General features: G+C 52.2%; 1 protein-coding gene across 1 annotated transcript; it reads left to right on the forward strand.

Moving 5' to 3' along the window:
* The first annotated feature begins 19,027 nt into the window (after positions 1–19,027).
* Positions 19,028–21,688, forward strand: LOC119454506 (uncharacterized). The gene has a single exon (XM_037716416.1). It carries the CDS (start codon positions 19,028–19,030, stop codon positions 21,686–21,688), a length of 2,661 nt encoding a protein of 886 aa, XP_037572344.1.
* Positions 21,689–22,207: the final 519 nt, after the last annotated feature.

The following is a 22,207-nucleotide window of genomic DNA, read 5'->3' on the forward strand; positions in this document are numbered from 1 at the left end:
AAGGAAGTTGGCATCCAAGTACAGGATAATTCAAACGGTAAAGAGACAACCTCGGGTCATCAAAAAAGAAAGTGAAATATGGAAATAAAAAAAGCACCATGATATTTACAAGAATGGGACGAAATAAATTAGAAAGGAAAATCTGTACGATAACACAAAGGGCCGTGTCTTGCTCTTTGAGGCTCGAGCTGGTTGCCTAAGGACCAGAAGATACCGGAGGAAATATTTGGGACTAAATGAGGCGCTGCAGCAAAAATCCGGAGACCACTCAGATCATCCTAATGGAATGCGAAGTCATTCACCCAGTGAGACGCGTAAGTAACGTGCACCTTCCTGAAGCACTTGGGTTTAAAATAGACAAAAGCAGTCAACCGGTCAGCAGTCGAGATAAGCAAGATACGTGTAGAGTATTCGTGAAAAAAAAAGCAGGGAAGAGATTCATACGGCCTGATTTGATCTCTTACAGTCATAGGTAGCCGTACAAGGTATATATTGAGCGGAAGAAAGCTTCATGAACTGCATACAATAATGCTAGATAAAAAGCATGTACTCGTATAGCAAACCTGATTAAATCAAGCAGGCTAGGTGAATATTTGTCACCACCCCGTTTCAAAGGGGGTGCCATTAAATCATCATCACCATGCTTGGTATATAGATAGCGAAGGCAATAGATATATGAAAACACAGGAGAAAACAACAGCAAAGGGGAAGAGAAATGCGGCTATAATGAAACACGGAGCGCTATGGGGATACAATAAGTACGAGGTGTTCTGTGGTATGTAGAAAGGTGTAATGGTTCCAGGACTTACATTTGGAAATGCGGTTCTTTGCTTGAAGTCAGGGGTACACTCTAAAAAACATTTACACCGTTTGGGTTGTATCTTCTCCGCAAACATGAATCGCCATCTGTCTTGTCCGCACTTACTTTCTTTAACGCTGCGAGCCCGGTACTTCGTAGTCACCATCCGCACGCGCGTTATCAACGTGACATTGCATTCTCGAGAGGAAAATAGCGAGCGCCCAGTTTTCAAGAGAGGGAACGCAAGCAAGGCAGATGACGATTATTGTTTGGGGACAAGATACGAACCAAAGGGTGTAAACTTTTTTCAGAGTGTACAATCAGGACTCGATGGCAACCAAAGGTCAGTGGAACGCCTCGCACTGTGCGCTCACGGGAAGACTTCAAATGAAGCTGTGCAGGGGGATATGGGCTGGACAAGTTTTGAAGTGAGGGAAGCTCAGAGTAAAAGTCATTAGGAGGAACGACTGGGGCATACGGAAGAAAGTAAATTGTCTGGGAGAGTTTTCAGACATTTTTACAGGAAAAACAATGATTCACAGTGGAGGAAAAGAACGAGGAGGCTTACCAGCAGGTATGCAACCGGTATGGTGAGCAACATTGCAATGCAGAACGTCAAGCGGAAAGTCAGAGAGGCACAGAGGGTGGAGGGGGCCATGGAAAAGAAACCCGCTAAGAGTAACTACTTAAGAGGAAAAAATGAAACGAGGAGACAAACAAACGGCAGCTCTTTACCTTTCGAAGTGAGATCAGGATGCCTTAGAACACGCACTTATAAAGTGATATACAACAAGGATGATGAAGTATGTGTTTGCTGTGGTAGAGTTAGGGATACAATGAAGCATGTTTTATTAAAATGTGAAGATATCTGCGCAGCGGTCGATTTACGTACTTCTGGTTTCCTTGAAGCCCTTGGGTTCAGCGAGAGCAGGGAGAAGGTGAACATGTCCGCAGTAGAGATTACTAATAGGCGATTTGGAAGACTTCCGGAAGAAAAGTTTGGAAACAACAAGCAACGGAGGCGTACAAGAACAAATTTCCCAGTAGGGGTTCACAAAGTTCGGCGAGTGCAATCTTTATTTTTTTCTTTTTCAGGATAGGTAGGACATTAGGTAATATAATAACAAGACCTTGGTGGCGCAACCCACCGCCTAGTTCCAAAGTGGACGCTCCTAATATCCTTCCATACATCCATGCATCCATGCTCTCGGCCAACCACCCATTCGACTCTCCCAATCAAGAGACGCTCTTTCGCAGGCTAAAATATCACTGGATTCTTTTGGAAATAGTAGCTGAGTTTCTGTTGCAGCCGCTCAGCGCCTCCACGGGAAACTGTTGGCGTGACGCTAAATTAGATATCCGTTATGGCGTTTGGTAGGAAAAAGACCACCCACATGGCAGAACTGGTGCGAGGATGGCGGCTGATAAGACCAAAAAGGCAAATGCAGACACAAACAAGAGTCCTTCGCCGTTCTTTTTCTGCGTTGGCTATAAACTTTGTCATCTAGCGACAACTTGCCCAGCAACAAGCTTTGCTGAGCTTCCGCAAATTCTTATTACTTCTCTACTTGGTAAACTTACCTCTAAGCTGTCATTTCTTCGGCTCAGTTCTAAAACATGAAAACCGTACATGGCAACAGTCTTAGGCACAGCTACGTCCTTAGTTGTCTGGAAACTACCATAAATTCTAAACTCAGCTACCCAAGCCTTAGACATTGCAGACGCCTTGATATAGTTCGTACCGTCACTAATGCCGAATCGAAATTCGTGGACAGGACTGAAAAAAAGAATACAATGCATACCACTGCAGTGAGTTTTCTCCCTAACGCAATACAACGCAAAAGAGCATGGCGGCGAGAGGACACACTTTGAGTCCTGAGATGCAAATCGATGCTGCAAATGTAGACGTTTCAATCCTGTTCAGCATTCATGGCACAGTTCCTTAGCGAATGTCTATCACACATGCGGTCGCTCACAATGCCAATGCTAAACTCCCCTCCCGAACAATGCGAAACAAAAGAATGCCAAAAGCGGAGGCCGTACAGTTTACACGCCATCACGGGAATATCACAATTTTCAGGCACATTCTCTACGTAGTAGTGACCGCATACAGAATTTCTGCAGTTGTCACGTTGTAGTGATGGTCAAGAAGGCAGTATCAAAACTGTAAATGATGAAACGAACTCTTTATTCGGTGAACGTTTATTCCCAAAAACAAGTGTCATTGCGTCCCTATGCTCGAGGGCGTCCGATCAAATCCCGGCCGCGGTGGCCCTGTCAAGAGACGGAAACACTGCATGCCTCTCATTGGTCGTGTTAAATCACGTCACAATTAAGTCATGCTACAGACAGCGCTAGTGCCACCCCTGATTTTGGATGGCCTAAAGTGAATCACAAACACAAGAAAAGTGGAGGTGACGTCACACTCCTCTTCTTTCGCCCTGCTGCAACTATTCCCCTAGCGACTATGCCCTAAAGCCCCTCCACCGTCGAGAAGTACCGCCCCCCCTTGGACAACGCCGCGTCTCTCTCTCCTATATCTCCGATTGGCGATGATAGCCTTCACTTCTTTATATTTTTTTCCTCCTCAGCACCACGTCGCAAGTTCGATTGCGCAGCCGCCGTCGCTGACGGCAGCGGTACCAGTGTTGCCAATTTAGCTATTTTGTAGATACATCTAGCTACTTTTGAAATCAACTAGCTACCAAAAACTAAATCTAGCTACAAGTAGCTGTTTTAGCTCCTTTTCAAAATCTAGCTCCTAATGAAGTTTAACGATATGTTCATGCATGATCATCATCATCAGCCTATATTTTTATGTCCGCCGCAGGACGAAAGCCTCTCCCTGCGATCTCCAATTACCCCTGTCTTGCGCTAGCTTATTCCAACTTGCGCCTGCAAATTTATTAACTTCATCATCCCATCTGGTTTTCTGCCTACCTCGACTGCGCTTCCCTTCTCTTGGTATCCATTCTGTAACCCTAATGGTCAACCGGTTATCCATCCTACGCATTACATGGCCTGCCCAGCTCCATTTCTTCCGCTTAATGTCAACTAGAATATCGGCTATCCCCGTTTGTTCTCTGATCCACACCGCTCTATTCCTGTCTCTTAATGTTAGTCCTAAGATTTTATTGCGATAGCAATTATATGGACACTTCAACCGGATTTCTGCCGTCGCCGTCGCCGTCGTCGTCGCCGTAACCGTCGCCGTCGCCGTGAGGTTCCCTATAGATAAAATTTTCGCCGCGCGCCGTATGCCCGAGCGGAAGCGTGCGGGGACGCGTGCTATCACGGAGATCGAACGCACTCAATCTCCCACGCGCAAGCAAGGAAGCGGGAAGCCAGCGCCGGAGGGAGCGGAGGGGGGGGGGGGGCGCACTTCCTCTCTGCCAACAACCGCGCTCGTCACTCGCTCACACCGTCGCTTATCTCCGCACGGCTCTAACCTTTATGCGCCGTGCATTCGCCGCTCAGTTTGCGTTGAAGCGATAGACCGCACGTACCTTCGCCCGTTGGTGCGGCGTATGGGCTTGCTGCCAGCGTTTTGACAGTCGTTGTCGGCAGTCATTCAGTGTGATCTATTGATGTTTGTTTGTGCGCGCTCACACCACGCTTGTTCAATCAGTTAGTAATAGTCGGGCCACATTTTCCAACGCACGCTACACATGCAATGCTGCCCGGGTCGGCAGTGCAGCGCTACAGGTGTGTCCCTTCGCACGCGCTGCCTACGGGAAGCGCTTCTCATCAACACCACCGTTTCATACGCGCCTTCTCGTGGTCATCGAGTCTCTCTACATGTCGGTCTACTTACGCCGCAGCACACCTGCTTACTTAATCAGCTCATGTTTACTACAATTCATATTGCTACCAAAGCCGCTCACCTTACTTCGTATGACATTGCTGCGTTGCTATCGCATTCATTGCTTCGCCCGTAGGGCGAAACTGTGACATTTTTTCATTCCATCGCTCTTTGCGTGGTCATGAACTTGTTCTCGAGCTTCTTTGTTAACCTCCGAGTTGCTGCACCATACGTTAGCCATACACATGAACTATCATGCATGATAGTTCATTCATTTTAAGGATATCCTTTTGTACATCGCCTGTATTGTGCTGGAAGCACATAAGGACTGTCAAATGTCATGATAGCGGTTTTTTACTGCATTTTGAGTGTTACTATATTCGAAATTGCTTAAAGATTTAATGATCCTGAACAACTGTAAAAAAATAAAGGACTAGTTGAATTAAACATTGGCAGCCGCCATTGTTTTTGAACTGATTGTGCTGTCACCATTATTCTCCATAGCTTGTTTAAGAGCATGAGAGGCCATTGTTCTCTCGTGCCTTTAAATACTCAAGGAGTCACACTTTTTTCTCCTGCACCTATCTATACTTATTTGTGGCCGCCGCTAAAAAACTTTTTCTTCTCTGTCTGAGCATGCAGCAAGAAAGGCATTCATTAAGCAGGTCTGCGTGCACCTTTGCAGTGGCTCTCTTAATCCCTGCTTATGCACTTAGACTGTGGGGCACTTACATTTAGTTTTATTGCGATAGCAATTATATGGACACTTCAACCGGATTTCTGCCGTCGGCGTCGCCGTCATCGTCACCGTGAGGTTCCCTATAGATAAAATCTGCGCTGCGCGCCGTATGCCCAAGCGGAAGCGTGCGGGGACGCGCGCTATCACGGAGAGCGAACGCACTCATCTCCCACGCGCAAGCAAGGAAGCAGGAAGCCAGCGCCGGAGAGAGTGGGGGGGGGGGGGGGCGCACTTCTACTCTGCCAACAACCGCGCTCGTCGCTCGTCCGCACCGTCTCTTATCTCCACACGGCTCCGACTTTATGCGCCGTGCATTCGCCGCTCAGTTTCCGTTGAAGCGATGTACCTGCGCCCGCTGCGGCGTATGCTTGCTGCCAGCGTTTTGACAGTCGTTGTCTGCAGTCATTCAGTGTGATTTGTTCGTGTTTGTTTGTGCGCGCTAACACCACGCTTGTTCATTCAGCTAGTAATAGTCGGGCGACATTTTCCAACGCACGCTACACATGCAATGCTGCCCGGATCGGCAGTGCAGCGCTACAGGTGTGTCCCTTCGCACGCGCTGCCCACGGGAAGCGCTTCTCATCAACACCACCGTTTCACACGCGCCTTCTCGTGGTCATCGAGTCTCTCTTCATGTCGGTCTACTTACGCCGCAGCACACCTGCTTACTTAATCAGTTCATGTTTACTACAATTCATATTGCTACCAAAGCCACTCACCTTACTTCGTATGACATTGCTGTGTTGCTATCGCATTCATTGCTTCGCCCGTAGGGCGAAACTGTTACATTTTTTTGATGTATTCTAACAATCTGTGTGAGCCAGGTGTAGCCTTCCGATAAATATATAAGGGAACAGCCAAATTACTTGTTACATACTAACAGGTCAGATTCGAACTTTCCACCACGAGTAATCCTTGCTTAAAACCTGATTATTTGTCTCCTCTCTTATTGCTACATACATATATGCATACCCTACATGCACGCCATACTTTTATTTAAATATATATGCACTGTACTCGTCTGGAAGAACTCTGACAGGCTCAATTTTATAAGCCAGACTATCCAGGGACTTTTCTTTTAGTTCAGTACATCCAGTGCATTTCTGTGTAGCTGAACTTCTGATATAGGTGTTGGCGTGGAGCAGAGGTCGATCACCCGGCTTCTAATATGAAGGACGTAAGTTCGAATCGTCCTCCAGTCCACTACATTTTTCAGGCATGGACTGGCGCCTTACACCGCCAAAAAATGTTGCCGAGAGCTAGTGGGGCTATACTAGTCCAGATGCAAACAAATTAGGAAGGCCCACTAAGCTTCAACTAAGTCACTCCCTCACCAGACAGGAATTGGCCTTCCTGTTGCAGTATTCAGCCACTACCTCCCTCATGTCTCCTACAATTAACCCATGGCCCTCCCTCCCAAGCGGCAGCGGAGCACGTGACCAAGGCGGCGGTCAGAACTGCGACGCGGCAGAGGATGTTAAGAATCCCTGGGTCCGGACAGGCCACCACTGGAAATTGAACCTGGCAACGTTCAACACGCGCAACCTATTGAGGGAGGCTAGCTTAGCAGGGCTTTTTGAAGAATTATCAGGTATTGCCTGGGATAATATTGCCCTTACTGAGGTTAGAAGAACTGGTGAGGCTTATACAGTGCTGACTAACAGATACGTCCTCTGCTACAGGGGTTTTCCAGATAAGAGAGAATTCGGAGTAGGATTTCTACTCCATAAGGACATAGCGGGCAACATTGATGAATTCTACAGCAATAATGACAGGGTAGCAGTCGTCGTTATAAAGCTAAATTGGAGGTATAGAATGAAGGTAGTACAAGTCTACGCCCCAACCTCCAGTCACGATGATGAGGAAATGAAACAGTTTTATGAAGATGTTGAATTAGCAATGAGAAAGGTGCAAACTCAGTATACTGTAGTCATGGGTGACTTCAATGTAAAAGTGGGGAAAAAGCAGACTGGTGCGCAAGCAACTGGCAACTACGGCATCTATTCTAGGAACACTAGAGGATGGATGTTGGTAGAATTCGCGGAAAGGAATAGGCTCCGAATAATAAATACCTTCTTCAGGAAGCTCAGCGACAGGAAGTGGACCTAGAAAAGCCCTAATGGAGAAACAACGAATGAAATAAACCTCATACTCTCTGCCGATCCAAGCATAGTGCAGGATGTAAAAAGGTTAGGTAAGGTCAAGTGCAGCGACCATAGGTGATGTCTAGGATTTCTCTCAATTTGAAGAGAGAAAGAATCAAATTAGTCAAGAAGAAACAGGCCAACCTAGACGCAGTAAGGGTAAAAGCCGACCAATTGAACTGGTGTTCGCAAACAAATATGCAGCTTTAGAACAGGAAGATAGAAGTAATGAATGAAACCGTAACTAGGCAGCAATTGAAGTAGGACGTAAAGCACCAAGTCAACCAGTAGGTAAGCTCTTCCAAGTAACAAAGGACCTAATAAAGAAATGGCAAAAGATGAAAGTGTCAAACTAGAGGGATCAGATAGAATTCGGTGAACTGTCGAAACTGATCAAGAAGAAGAAAGTAAAGGGATATATATATCCGAAATTATAACGTGGAAAAGATTGAGGAAGCAGTAAAATATGGACACAGCATGAAATAAGTGAGAAAAAAATTGGCATAGGACAAGGCAAAATGTATGCACTGAAAGATAAGCAGGGTAATATCATCTGCTTGCCTTCAAAAGTGGCTCGTACCCACTATGGGGGATTGGCCAAGAATCGGGTGATTGAAGGAAAACAATTATCGGAGTCTAATAAGGATCACTTGAGAAAATTTTTGAATGACGAAAGGAATTTATTCATATGAAATTTAAGAATTTAGCAAGGAAATCGACCTGATTCAATTATGTACCCCACAACAGCTGCACCAACATCCGTATGACAATGTCCGAGAGAAGAGGCACCAAAAGATAGAATATTAGGTATCGTTAAATTTAATCCAGCACTGTTAAATTTTGCTTCTAAAGCATGTTTTCTTAATGAGGAGAAACGGCGGCATGACAGGAAGAAGTGTTCTATTGTTTCGTCTTCACCACAGCATGAGCACAAGGAGGAGGGCGCCAGACCAGATCGATGTAGATAAAAGTTTAATGTAGGAATGCGACATGTGAATTTGGTAAAGAGGACTTCAAGTTTTCTATTATGGCAGAATTTTTTGTTCCAAGGAAATAGGGGGTGTCGATAATCAGTTAGATTTGTTAATGGCAGGTTCCAGGAGTCTTGCATGACTGCCCGTCTCTTGAACCTAGCCGCGGTTATGTAAGCTGATACAGGAAGAATCGGAAGGATTGGACCACTAAGGGCAGGTCTCGCTAAGCTGTCAGCTAATTCATTGATAACTAATCCTCTGTGACCAGGCACCCATACCAATCTAATTAGTTTTAAGTTAGAAGGAATAAGACTTTGGAATGTACGCGAAACTTGTGAGCCACTATTTGCACTGAGAGTTGAACATAATGACAAAGAATCTGTTACGATTACAACTTCCGAAATTGATGAGTGCACTTTTCAGTAGAGCCAATGCAATCGCCAGAAACTCAGCTAGAAATACTGGTATATAGTCTGGAAGTCATAAGCAGAACGACCAGTCGAAAGCGGAAGAGAAAATTCCAATTCCAGATTTTTCTTCTGATTGCGAGGCATCTGTCGCTATGACGGCTGTTACTTTTACCTCCAATAAGTGATTTTCTAATAGCCCATTTAATATATTGTAAGAAAGGAGTTTTGCGTTGTTTGGATATATATCGTCGAAAATAATTTGGAGATTCTCTCTCTCACTGCAAATTGGGCGCCCGGTGTCCGAAGCGCCCGAGCCGAAGTGCATGTCTTCATCTTTACACAGTATGTAATGTGGAAAGAAGAGGACATGGTTGGTGTGCTAAGAGACGACGAAGAAGATTCTGGCTTTCGCTTCTCTACGCAGCCATAAAACCGATATGTATATACTAGTACGCTTCTTCCTTCCCGTAACATTTTTCCCGACTTTGCTACTTGAAGTGTTGTGTCTTCCTGCTGCTTTGTCCGAAACATTTCTCCTGACAATTGTAAAGCTCCAACGCCCACCGGGTAACATGGCTTCGAGATCTTGGCACCTACTATAACCTGTAGAGAACCACTGCCTTCTCTGGCAGTGTTCATTTAGCGTGATTTACTTGCTACAGAAGTAAACGAGGATGCTTTCCAGCGTCGGCTGCTTTCGGCGCCAGTTGCTTTAAAAGCACAGTGTCGTGCGGACGTCTACAGAGTAGCGCACCATGTCTGATGCTACGACAGGGCGTAGTGGGTCGACCTAAGAAATATGCAACGCCAGAGGGAGCTAGAGAAGCACGGAATGCAGCTCGCCGAGTAAAGGCGTGAGAAATAGGTGTGCAGCCACGGGTTCCGAAGTTACCGATTAGCCAAAGGGAGCAACAAGCCGAATGGAAATGGAAAAGCTAGAAATAACTGTCACGATCCGCCCCGGACCGTGAACGAAAGGGGGGGCCGAGGAGCCCGGGTCCCAGATACGACGTACAGCGTGGTGGTGGTGAACGCTGACTGAACGCCGAGTGATTGTAAAGGAGGAAAGAGACTTCTGCAGCCCTTAAGGGAGCACGGCGCAGAACGCGCGTTTTAGGGGCGAAGCTCCTTAGGGTGTGGGTCTGTCCCTCCTCTGTAGTATGTAGTAGAAGTAGTAGTAGTAGTCGTCGTCGTAGTAGGTGGACGTCTACTTTTATGAAAAAAAAATTTTCCGAAAGTTGTGTCTGTAGCGCGGAATCGAACCAGGGACCCCTCGCTTCCGAACGCGCGGCGCTAACCACTACGCCACGAAGCGCACATGGACACACGCACCACGATGACAATAAATACCCAACATTAACGAAAGACTGCGCGTTTCTAACGCGTTTGTGCTAGCGCGTTACGGCCCGTGTAAGAAGCTGGTGTAAGACGCTGTGACCTCTCCGCCTTACCCCGTATTCATAAACGCTCCTCGACTTGAACTTGACTTGCCACCGCCTTGGGCAGCGCGTTCGAAACGCGTTGAAGGCGGTGGCAAGTTCAAGTCGCGGAGCGTTTATGAATACGGGGGTTATACTCTCTCAGCAGTCATGTGATGGCGTCGGCAAACGCGGTGCACGTTCCGGCATGTGTAAACGGCTGCGTAAGACGCTGTGGCCTCTCCCCCTTACTAGAGAGTACTGCACGTTTCTAACGCGTTTGTGCTAGCGTCCCCTTAAGCGGGAGATGGTGCAATTATAATGAAGGGCACTGTTATAAAATAGGAATGACGCCAAATATGGCGCGTGTCATTGGTGGAAGTCAATCGTTCGATTTAGTGCGGCGAGACTGGGCAAATTACTCGGAAGATTCACGGTTTACCGATGATTCCCTCCGGAGCTTCGCCCACTCATCATCATTCACCCCGTGGATATGCGGTGTTTTTTTTTTCTAAGTCGTGCGTTCACTCCCCGTGAAAGCGCGCGTCCCTCGCGCCCTTTCACTCGCACATACAGCGTTCGGCGGGCGGCGACGATTTCATCTCCACTGACGTCATGCGGAACCTCACGGCAACGGCGACGACGACGGCGACGCCGACGGCAGAAATCTGCTTTGGAGTGTCCATATAATTGCTATCGCAATAAAAAGTGTTAACTAGGCGAGTAATCACAGGCGAGAAACCACCAGTACTTGTGAAAGCGCTCGACCCCGAACATGAGGGCCAGGTCTTCCTTATCCACCTAGCTGTAACGTTGCTCTGCAGCAAGAAGCCGACGGGAAGCAAACGACACAGGGCGTTCCTGGCCATCCTTGTCCCGGTGCGCCAGGACGGCTCCCACGCCGTACGCTACGCATCTACTGTAAGGACGACAGGCTTGTCCGGATCGAAGTGCACCAGCACTGGAACCAGGGGCGTAGCCAGAAATTTTTTTCGGGGGGGGGGGGGGGGGGGCGCAAGCTTCTGCTTTCCTCTACGTCACGTGATCGATAATAAATATCGGTAGTTTAAGCAGACTCTATACATGTATATCAAAGACATGGGACCCCACCCCCCCCCCCCTCTCGTGTGCGTGTGCATAATGTGCTTAAGTAAAATGTAAAGTAAGCTCAGTAAATACAGTAAGTACGACAGGTACAGTGGGCGTTTGGAGCAACGATCTCTCATCGCGCCTCTGAATGGACCAGTCTTCGAAAACGCATCATTGAGACGACCCGTGTGATCGGAGCAGACATTATTAATTGTTAATTTCCGTTAAGCGTAGATGGCGTCGTCCTCGTCGGGGCGAAGTGCGTTTCACAAGTCAAGGACGGCGATACGCGTGAAAATGCACGTGTGACCAGGCTATACCTACTCCCATAGCAATAGCTTGTTCGCTGCGTCTTTGCGCCAGAAAACTTAAATACGCGCAAAAACGCGTAAGGCTTTTTTTTCGAAGCTTTCGTCGCCCTGCTCCTTCATACGAGAGGGTTGCATTTCCTGCGGCAAGTGCATAGGCCGCTGTGTCTTCCGCTGTGTGCGAGCGTGCAGCCGTCATTTGCCTTTACGTCTACAGATTCAGAATTGTACAGAATATTTCACCGCACAGCATAGATATGGCATGTGTACGCATTTTAAGTAGTGCGTGCAACTCATTTCTCCTTCACTTACGCCGATGCAAACAGGAAGCGGCCTTGTACCTCACAGAATCTCGACTGATTGGTGTACTAGTGATGCAGGAATGAACTCCGGTCTTGTTCAGTGCATAGTGCACATAATCAATTTCTCAGGACGCGTGAACTCCGACGAGAACTGTCAGCGCCTGCAACAAGAGTTTACTTACGCTGTATCGCGCACAGCAGTAATTCATGCTTGTCGGCTGTCTGTTTCGTGCACTCTGTTGCGAGTCGGTGGAATTTCACTGCTGTCATCAACCCCTTCGTGTGTACATTGCTGGTTTGGGATTCCACAACAAAACAGCAACTACCAGCCTTCCGTAATTGCTGGTTTGTGATTCAACAACACAACAGTAATTACCAGCCTTCCGTAGGGGCGCAATCGCAAACAAGAGACGTTTCTTGCGCAGACTAAGCCTACGTTCACACTTGCGAAGCGGCAAGCGGGCGGAAAGGCCAAAGCGGCCGGAAAATTTTTTCCGCGTCTGTCCAAGTTGTTCACATTTGTTTTCCTACCGCCGCGGCCGCAGCTGCCGTTTTCGTCCAGATCCATCTCGTCTGCGTACGTTTGTCGGCGTGGTGGCGCTCATTATCGCATTATTTCGAGCGGTATGTTCATTCTTTGACCAACGTACCGTCATCAAAAGTGATCATTTTACGCAACTTCGCGTGTCATCTGCGACCTTCGGTAAATTCCTCGTTGGCGTTCCGTAATTCTCCTCACACGGGCGCGGTAGCGCTGAGTCACAGGTTGGTGCCTAGGCGTGATAATATTTCTTTAATAGCTTTTATTAACAAGTTATATAACATTTCATCATTTCGTATTGTCGGCGCCTCCAGGACACCAAAGGGGCAACCGGAACACCACAGCTAGCCCCACCACCCGGGCTGGCCCTTGTGTTGGGGCTTGCCAAAGCCTGCGCACCCTACGTGACACCTACGCTCCCAATCTATCGTCGCGACGAGAAAAGCACCCCGCGACTTCTGCAACATACCGTACACGTGCGAGGATAAATTATGGAACGCCAACGAGGAATCTGCCTAACTATTGTCTGCCGTGGAAGTGGAAGAAGAAATGGCTTTTATACTTCTACCTACTTGTTTTCTAGAAATGGACAATGAATAAACGGAAGACGCGGACACCTCGGAAACGGCGGTGGTGGGTTCGCCTGGCTTAGCAAAAGCGCGAGAAGTTGGGTCACGCCAAGGCTTCATTGCCGCACCTCCGGTCGCGCGACGTTGAATACTATCATGAGTATTGCTGACAGTACGTTTTAGTGCCACTCTTGTCGTAGAGCAAGGGCTGGTTCTTGATCGCGTCGATCAGCATTACAGCCTACACTTTTGGTGCCATGTTCAATTTTACGACCGGTTGTTTACATGCTAGTGTAGCTTCCAGTGAAGCAGAACAACGTTCCTCCGCGTTTCCGCTTCGCCCTGGCGAAAAAATCGGCCCGAGACCAATTTGGCTCGCAGCCTGTTTTTCTGCCTGTTTTGCCGCCTAGGCGGGCGGATTTTTGCAAGATTTTGCCGCTTCCAACAGCTTCGAGACCAAGTGTGAACGTAGCCTAAGATCCTGCGCGAGCGCGGCCTAACCGGCACCTGAAGGAAAGCGGCGGAGCTGTATACCGGAGATTTCGACCACCTGGGGTCTTTAACGTGCACATAAATCTAACTAAACGGGCCTCGAGCGCTTTCGCTATCATCTAAAATGCGGCTGCCGCATTTGTTGCTTCATTTGTTGCTTGAGAATGCGGCCGCCACATTCTCGCCTTGACAAACACTGTGACAGTTTTTGCCATATGCAGACATGATTTGCTGTAAATTACCAACCCAAACGGAAGCGCCCAGGAAGGAAATTGTGATAGTAGCACCGGTTTCATGAATTATGTCAGCGTGAAGCGATGAGAACAAAGGGTGGGTAAGTGGGGGGGGGGGGTGCGGAAAAAATTTCGGGGGGGGGGGGGGGCGGTTGAACCCCCCCCCCCTGGCTACGCCCCTGACTAGAACTATGGGAGCAGCCCAATGAGACGTCTTGACGGGCACCAGGATGCCCTCTCGCTGTAACCGTTGCAGCTCCTGGGTGACCCCGACCTTCAGGGCGAACGGCAGGAGGCGAGGCTTGATAAACCAAGCCGGGCTTCCTCAGGAACATAAATGCTAGCCGTCGTACCCGCAAATGTGACCACGACCGGTTGGAACAGGGACTTGAAATCGGTCAGGAGGCTTGGGACGTCTTTAACCACATGTAGGACGGCCTCTTGGTACATCCGGCAACCGAACGCCCAGTGCGTGAATACAGTTTCGCCCAGCCGCGTCGGTAATGAACCCTTGGTTAAATAAAGGGGAAGGGTTGCCTCCCTCTCACCAAAGTGAACGCTGACCTTGGCCTGCCCCTGGACCTGGGAGAGCTGTCCGTAGTAGCTGCGCAGTATCACGCCCGAAGCCTCGACGGACACGTCGGGAAAAGTACGCTTGAACAGTTTCCCGGCCATGACCGACACGCTGGCCCCTGTGTCCAGCTCCATGAAAATGGGGTGCCCGCAGACTGCAACGGTCAGCAGATACGGTGGGACAGACGACTGAACAAGGCCCGTGTGCCACATGTCGAAAATTGGCGGGTTCTCGGCCACGACGAGGAGCCTGGCCGCTGAAGGACCCGCGTCTGCAGCCGCACGTCCCCGTCGCGAATGCTTGCGAGGGCTACCCTGACCGTGGGCTTGTGTGCAACCTTGGCTTGATCCAGGCTGCTGCTGCTGTCCGCTGTTTGTCCTCCCCCCTCGGCAAACCCGTGTGAGGTGCCCAGTTTTTCCGCACGTGAAGCATTGTGCTTGGGAGAACTGGCACTGTGAGGGGGAGTGGTCATCACCGCAGCGACTGCACGCACCACCCTTAGTCGTCATCTTTTGAGCGTTGCTTCCGTTGACGGTGAGCCGGTCGCGCGTGCAATCTCGCCGGCGTCCTTGGCCGCAGCGTCCATCGTCTACGCTGCCTTCACGACGTCGTCCAGTGAGGGTTCAGGAAGCTCCAGGAGTCGTGTCTGCATGGTGGGGTTGTTTATCCCGCAGACGAAACGGTCCCGGAGCAGCGCGTTGAGCTGGTCCCCGAAAGCGCAGGCACTCGCTGACCCTCGTAACGCAGCGAAGAACTGGCCGAGGGTCTCTCCTTCGCGGCGGCTCCGGTTGTTGGAGACTACGCGACGGTGTTACTACGCCCGCTCCGTGAAAAACGGGGAGTGCGTTGCGGCAGACGACGACAGACGCGTCTCCGTAGAAATGCTAATTTTCGGCGGGCCATCGACCCCTACTGGACTAATTTTGGTACGTGAGTGATCAGTTTGGTGAGTGGACCACGTCGATACCAAATTTGGGCCATTTCACCCACTTTTGGGAGTTTTAGAGCGATTTTCATGTGCGAAGCGGGCGCAGCCCAGCTAAGCCTAACGACGGCTACCTTCGCTCCGACCATGTGCTCGGTCGGCGCGGCACCCGGGGCGGCCTTGGAGGCCTCCCCAGAGCTCGCCGGGCCTCAGAACGACGAGAACGACCAACACTACGAAGAATCCCAAGCCATGGACACCTCGGACGCGAATATAGGTGGGAATTCTGCTCGCAAGAGGCGGCAAAGTCAGCTAGACCTAACCGCCGCGAAGAAGAAAGCCGCCGAACAACCGACCGGATCGCGACTCGACGCCAGCGGAGACTGCTCGACGACGATCGGTGGCGGTTCCTCGACCGCCACCGGCATCGGACAGTGTGTTACCGCGGCGAACAGTGATTGTGATCCACCGAACTCGTGTGCGGGCTGGACCGTAGTGGTCTCTCGACGCGAGAAGAAACGGCAGGAAGCGGGAAACCCATCGCAGCGGGACACCCAAACCGCAGGTAAGCCGAGCAAGTCTCTCTCGGCTTCGAACGCTAAATTGAAGGAGGAGCGTAGGCGCGAGCAGAAAGCACAGTACGTTGCCAAAGTGAACGCTAATATGGCAAAGTCAGCCCGCATGCCCACTTTCGCCAAGAAAGACGAGCACCGCGTAGTCGTTAGGCCTCGCGGGGGACTCGTAGTGAGTGCCACCAAAATGTCCGTGCTGCGCGCTGCCATCATAACGGCGGCTAACATTAAGATCGAAGAAGCGGAGGACGATTAGTTTGCGCCGAACGCCGCCCAGAACATTATAGTGCTAAGCACACCTAGTGAAGCGAGATCATTCCGCTATGGACCGATCCGCAGTATCACGGTGGAGGAACGCACGTATGAAACGTTTGCGTACAAGAGCACCCCAGACAACACCTCACGAGGCGTAATAAGTGGAGTGGGCAGAGAGGAACCCGAGGAACAGATCACTCGGTTCCTAGTGAACAAGCATAACCCCACCGTTATGGCCGCACACCGGCTCGGAAACACCGAGTCGGTGGTAATCCTATTTGAAGGAAACAAAGTACCGCACTACATAAAGTATGGCGGCTTTGTCACGAAGTGTACGCTGTACAGGCAGCACCGTGAGGTCTGCACTACATGCGGCCAGATAGGGCACAGGAAAGATGTGTGCCCAACTCTGAACGCTAAAGTGTGCTTCGCTTGCAGTAGAAACAACCCAAGAGAAGACCATGCAAAATACTGTAAACCAAGATGCAAGCTCTGCGGCGGCTCCCACATCACGGGCGCGGGCAGCTGCAAGAACAAATTTAAGACGCCGCTACAAATCAAGCAGCGGCAGTGGGCGAAACAGAACACCGAAGCTATAACCAAGATGGCGCCCCCCCAGATGGCGCCCGCGCCCGCGAAAGAGCCCGGGAAGGTTACGCTTTCTAGAAGATTCGACTTCCCGGAGCTGAGAGCCAGCGGCACACGTCACGAACAGAACGGCGTGGCGAGCCGCGATAGGAGCAGAGCGGAACCGGAGGACGCGCCGTGGGCTGACGTCACCTCCGGAAGACCGAAAGAAGCGCGCCCGCCAAGACCGGAGCCGCAGGTGCAAGCGCACCCGCAGGTGCAAGCGCACCCGAGCCCGACAAACAAGTCTGACGTCAATCGCGCGGCGATGACGCAAAAGAGCGGAGCCCCGAGCGGAGCAGCAGCTGCAACGCCGAAGGAGCCTGGCAAGATGCCAAGCGGCAGCAGCTGCAGCGAACAATGCAAGAAAGAGACGCGGGAGCTGAAAGCTACAGTTCAGAAAATGGAGAAGGCGATGGAGGAACTCCAGACGGTGATGGCGGCGATGCAGCTCACCATCAAACAACAACGAGGCGTCATCGACCAACAACGAGACGTCATCAGAAGGCTTCAAGAGGGGGAAGCAAGGGACGAAGCCAACGACAACAAGATGACGACAGACGCCGATGAGAAAGACAACGGAACCCTAGCGAACATCGCGGGCAACGCCTTTGCCAACACTACAACCCCTGAGACCTTCCAATTCACCGCCAAAGCGACGATCCCGACAAGGGCATCCATCGTTGCGGCGGCAAGAGGGTTGGAACAACAACCCGAAGAGGAAATAGAAAGCGCAAATGAAAGCGACGAGGAAGAAGACGATAGCGCCTCGGTCACCTCGGTGGCAGCTATAAACAACGGAGACAAGACCAAACCTCTCGGCTACGGGAGTCTCAGTAAGAAGATCGGTCAGAACGCGAGAGCTATACAGAAATGGGGCAAGAGCTTCGTGGGCCTCGAGCAGAGGATCCTCACGAAATGCACTCAAGTCATCCAACAACAACTAGCGCAAACGATTCAGCTCCAAATCGAGCAAGCGCTAGAGAGGACCCTGAGCCCCGAGAAGTTGCAGCCGCTCCTAGACAGGTCGGTGCATCAATATTGCCAAACACAGAAGGCTCTCCCTCATAATGGACAGCAACAATAAGATCAAGATCTGGCACTGGAACGCCAACGGGTTCCGGTGCAGAAAGGCAATCCTACAACAGTACTTGAGATCGCTAGAACCGACGGCTCGCCCGGACGTGATAGCGGTCCAAGAAACTCACACCGAAGACACGCCGACGCTGCCAGGGTATCGGGCACGCGCCTGCCCCCCGTCCGCTCGCACATGCGGGAAGGGCGCGGCACAGGGCGTGTGCACGTTCATCCGGAAAGGCATCGCCCACGTGGAACACCAACAGTTCCTGGGCAGCAGGGACACCGCCATCGAGCTGTGCGTCACCGAGCTAGCGATTAGCGGCAAAGGACGCGGAGCCCGGGTGAAAGAAAGAAGAAGACATCGACCACCGTCTTCATAGCTAACATCTACAGCAATCCAAGACATGGAAAGCAGAAATTCAAGACTGTCTTCCATAAGATCAAGAGCGCCACATCACAAACACAGAAAGACCTGGCCAAGAAAGGAGATGCTGCCGCGATAATATGCGGCGACTTCAACGCCCAACATCGAGAGCTCGGCTACACGACCACCACGTCCAAGGGAAGGGACCTTCTCGAAGACGCCGGCGAAGCCGAGTTCACGCTACTGACCAATCCAGCCCACCCATCAAGGATCGGAACATCGGTTGCCCGGGATACAAATCCGGACCTCACCTTTGCGATGCTGCCCGAAGGCGGCACCGCGAAGTGGAGGAATACGGGAATCAACCTAGGCAGCGATCACTTCATAATCGAAATCGAATTACCGCTGGCTCATCTCAACGGAGACCCGAACCGCGGCAAAACATCAAAGCACAAGCTCGTCGACTGGAGCAAGTTCCGCAACACAGAACTCGGCGAAGTCGACAACATCGACGAGTGGTCAGCGAAGCTGCTGGCCGCAACAGATGGGGCCACAGAAGAGATCGAGGCGCCCGAAGAAATCGAAACCATGGACCCGAGACTAGCCCATCTCCTCGAAGCCAGGCGCTCGCTCCAAAAGCGTTGGCGGCGGCAACGTCACAACAAAAAGCTACGAAAGAAGATCGCAGAACTCGGCCGAGAGATCGAGCGACACAGCAAGCAGCTCTGCTCACAGCAATAGTTTGCACTCTGCAGCCAGGCCGATGGGCAGCTTCACCGCGGCGGCACCTGGAAACTCCTCAGGCAACTGATGGACGAGACCAAGAGCTGCGAATACCACCGCACACGCATGGCCCAAATCCTACACACCACCGCTCGTCAACTGGGCGAAGAGGAGATGTTCAAGCGACTCAACGAGCGCTACCTCCCCATCACCAGTCGCGAAGACCACCCGGACTACGCCGGCCAGCCGAACCCCCACCTCGACCGAGATATAGAGGCATGGGAAGTGCGGCTGGCGGCGCAGAACCTGAATTGTCGTTCGGCAGCCGGACCCGACAGAGTTACTAACAAAGCCCTACGCAACCTGAGCGACTCAGCCATCACATCGCTGACACGCTACTACAACGAATGCTGGCGAGGCGGCAAACTGCCCATGGCCTGGAAGACGGCAAAGACCATCCTGCTGCCAAAGCCAAACAAGCCACCGGGTATAGAGGGCCTGCGTCCCATCTCGCTCCCGTCCTGCGTGGGCAAAGTGCTGGAGCACGTCCTTAACACCCGGTGGAACCGCTACCTGGAGGCGCACAACATCTACCCGGACTCGATGCTCGGTTTCCGGGCCAAGTTGGGAACGCAAGACGGCATGCTCCTGATCCAACGAGAAGTCCTCGACCCACCGGGCGGGACTCCGAAGAACGACAACCGAGCGATCTTGGGCCTGGACCTGCAGAGCGCCTTCGACAACGTCAGGCACTCGGCGGTCCTGGCTCAGGTGTCCCGCCTGGGGCTGGGCGCAAGATCATACAACTACATCAGAGCCTTCCTCACTCGCCGCACGGCCAGGCTGGAGGTGGGAGGAACGAAGCTCGAAGAACGAGAGCCGGGCAGTGTCGGGACCCCACAGGGCTCGGTCATCTCCCCGTTCCTGTTTAACATCATCATGATCGAGGTGGCCAAACGCCTGGAGGCGCTGGGCCCGGGGATCCGACACTGCCTCGACGCCGACGACGTAACCATCTGGGCCACGGGTGGAAGCGACGGAGACATCGAAGCGGGCCTGCAGGCGGCGGTGGACGCCGTGGAGTCTGCGCTCTCGGGCACGGGCTTGCGGTGTTCGCCGCAAAAATCACAGCTACTCATCCTGCCACCACCTGGGAGGCACAGAAAGAAGGCAAGCCAAGAGGCAGCCGAGAACATCATCGTGCGCACCAGTGACGGTGTGCCGATTCCGCACGTCCCGGGGCTCCGAGTCCTGGGGATGTTCGCGGACGGCACCCAGACCAACGCCACGGCGATCAAGAACATCACAACCAAGATGGGCATCGCGGCGCGCCTGGTCAAGCGAGTATCGTCCCGCTACCGGGGCATGAACGAGAGGGGGCTCCTGCGTCTGCTGCAGGCTTTCGTTATAAGCCACGCGGCATATGCGGGGGCCTTCCACCGCTGGACCGGCGCGGAACGAGCCAAGATGGACGCCGCCATCCGGAAGGCCTACGCGGGGGCTCTCGGGCTCCTACCAGGCACAAAGACAACAGCCTTGCTGTCTCTGGGAGCACACAACACGCTCTCGGAGATCAGCGAGGCCCAGAGAGCTTCGCAGCTGAGCCGCCTGAGCAGCACAGCCGCGGGCAGAAGATTACTCGATCGGGTGGGATTACTACCTCCCGGAGAACGCCCGGGAGCAGGACCGGACGGGGAGCCAGAAGAACAAGTCCCCCTGAGCGACGAGGCAGCGAGGAAGATCATCGTCTACCCGCTGCCAAAGAATACGAACCCGGAAAGGGATGCGGGCAGGCGAGCGGCGAGAGCAGCGGCGCTGGCCCGGCAACATCAGAGAGACGAGGGCGCAGTCTACGTGGACGCCGCAAGGTATCCGGGAAGACGCAACGGCTTCGCAGCGGTGGTGGTCAGCGCTACTACCGGTAAACTACTAACGGCATGCACCGTGCGCGCCCGAACAGCCGGCCAGGCAGAGGTGGCGGTGATAGCCCTGGCCACAGGTTGGCCGGGCACGCGCACGGTGCTAAGCGACTTGAAGCAGGCAATCAAGAATTTTGCCCGAGGCGTGGTCTGGCGGGGCACGGAGCGGCTAGTGAGGTCCATCGTGGCTTCGCGGGCTGCTTGCGGTGCCGCTGCAGGGCCAACCATCGCTCTCAAATGGTTCCCAGCCCACATGGGACGACAACTGGCTCCCGATATCGAGAACCGCAACGAGGAGGCGGACGCTGTGGCCCGTGATCTCATCACGTGCCGGACCGCGGCAGCCCGACCCCCCGAAACCAGCGGTGAAGAACGTGAAGAAGACCTCGACCCCCTCACCGACTACGGAGGGATCCTGGCGGCATACAGAGAGGCCAGGAGAGCCTTTCCGCCCCCGCATCATGAACTGTCACGTGCGGAAGCAGTGCAGCTCCGACAATTGCAAACAGAATGCGTGCTAACGGCAGCATTGGCCCGGCACGTATGCCCCGACATGTTTGTGGACGCAAAGTGCAGCGTGTGCGAACGTGAACTAGCCACCCTCCGCCACATCATGTGGGGCGGGTGTAACAGTGCTGTGCACAACGGGAACGGGCAGTGCCAGGACGCCACGTATCCCAAAGTGGTGGGAGCTTCGATACGCTCCGAAGACTCAACGACGCAACGAAGGGCCATCCAGCGGCTTGAGGAGGCTCTGGCAAAGCAGAAGAGAAAGGGAGCCGACGCCCCGGACGACGGGAGCGGAGGAGCCCGAGTATCCAATGCCTAGCCGGAGCACAACGTCCTCAGGATCTAGGCCCTGGGACTATAGTCCTCAGATAGGGAACACCCGCGCCCTGCGTGGCCGGTGACTTCCCGCACGCCGGATGCGTAAATAAATGTTGTTTCTCTCTCTCTCCGGTTGTTGCAGCGAAAACGCCCCATTAACGTTGACGGTGCCTGGCTGAAATGCGACCGCAGTGTGTTGAGCAGCTCACTCAGCGTCTTGACATGCGGTGTGGCCGGCTTGAGAAGGTCGAGCAGGAGACTGAAGAAGCGGGTCCCGCAGCTGGCCAGGAAAATGTCCAGCTGTTTTGCCTCGGGTGTGTCATTCTCCCGGAAAAACACGTGAACTTGTTCCTCGTAGACTGGCCTGGCGGACCCATCACCTTCGAACGGCTCGAGCCTCCCGTACAGCGGCATGGCTGCAGGAACGGGGGGCGGCGTTTCGCCGCTCTCGGTGGCTTGGGTTGACGCGTGGGCTTCCTTCATCGCTCTCAGTAGCTTCCACAGATGCTCACGGATAAAA

This window comes from Dermacentor silvarum, chromosome 5, assembly GCF_013339745.2.
Source record: "Dermacentor silvarum isolate Dsil-2018 chromosome 5, BIME_Dsil_1.4, whole genome shotgun sequence".
NCBI lineage: Eukaryota > Metazoa > Arthropoda > Arachnida > Ixodida > Ixodidae > Dermacentor > Dermacentor silvarum.

Coding starts and splice junctions, on each gene's coding strand:
- LOC119454506 (XM_037716416.1), top strand. CDS start 19,028: ATGGACGAGACCAAGAGCTGCGAATACCACCGCACACGCATGGCCCAA.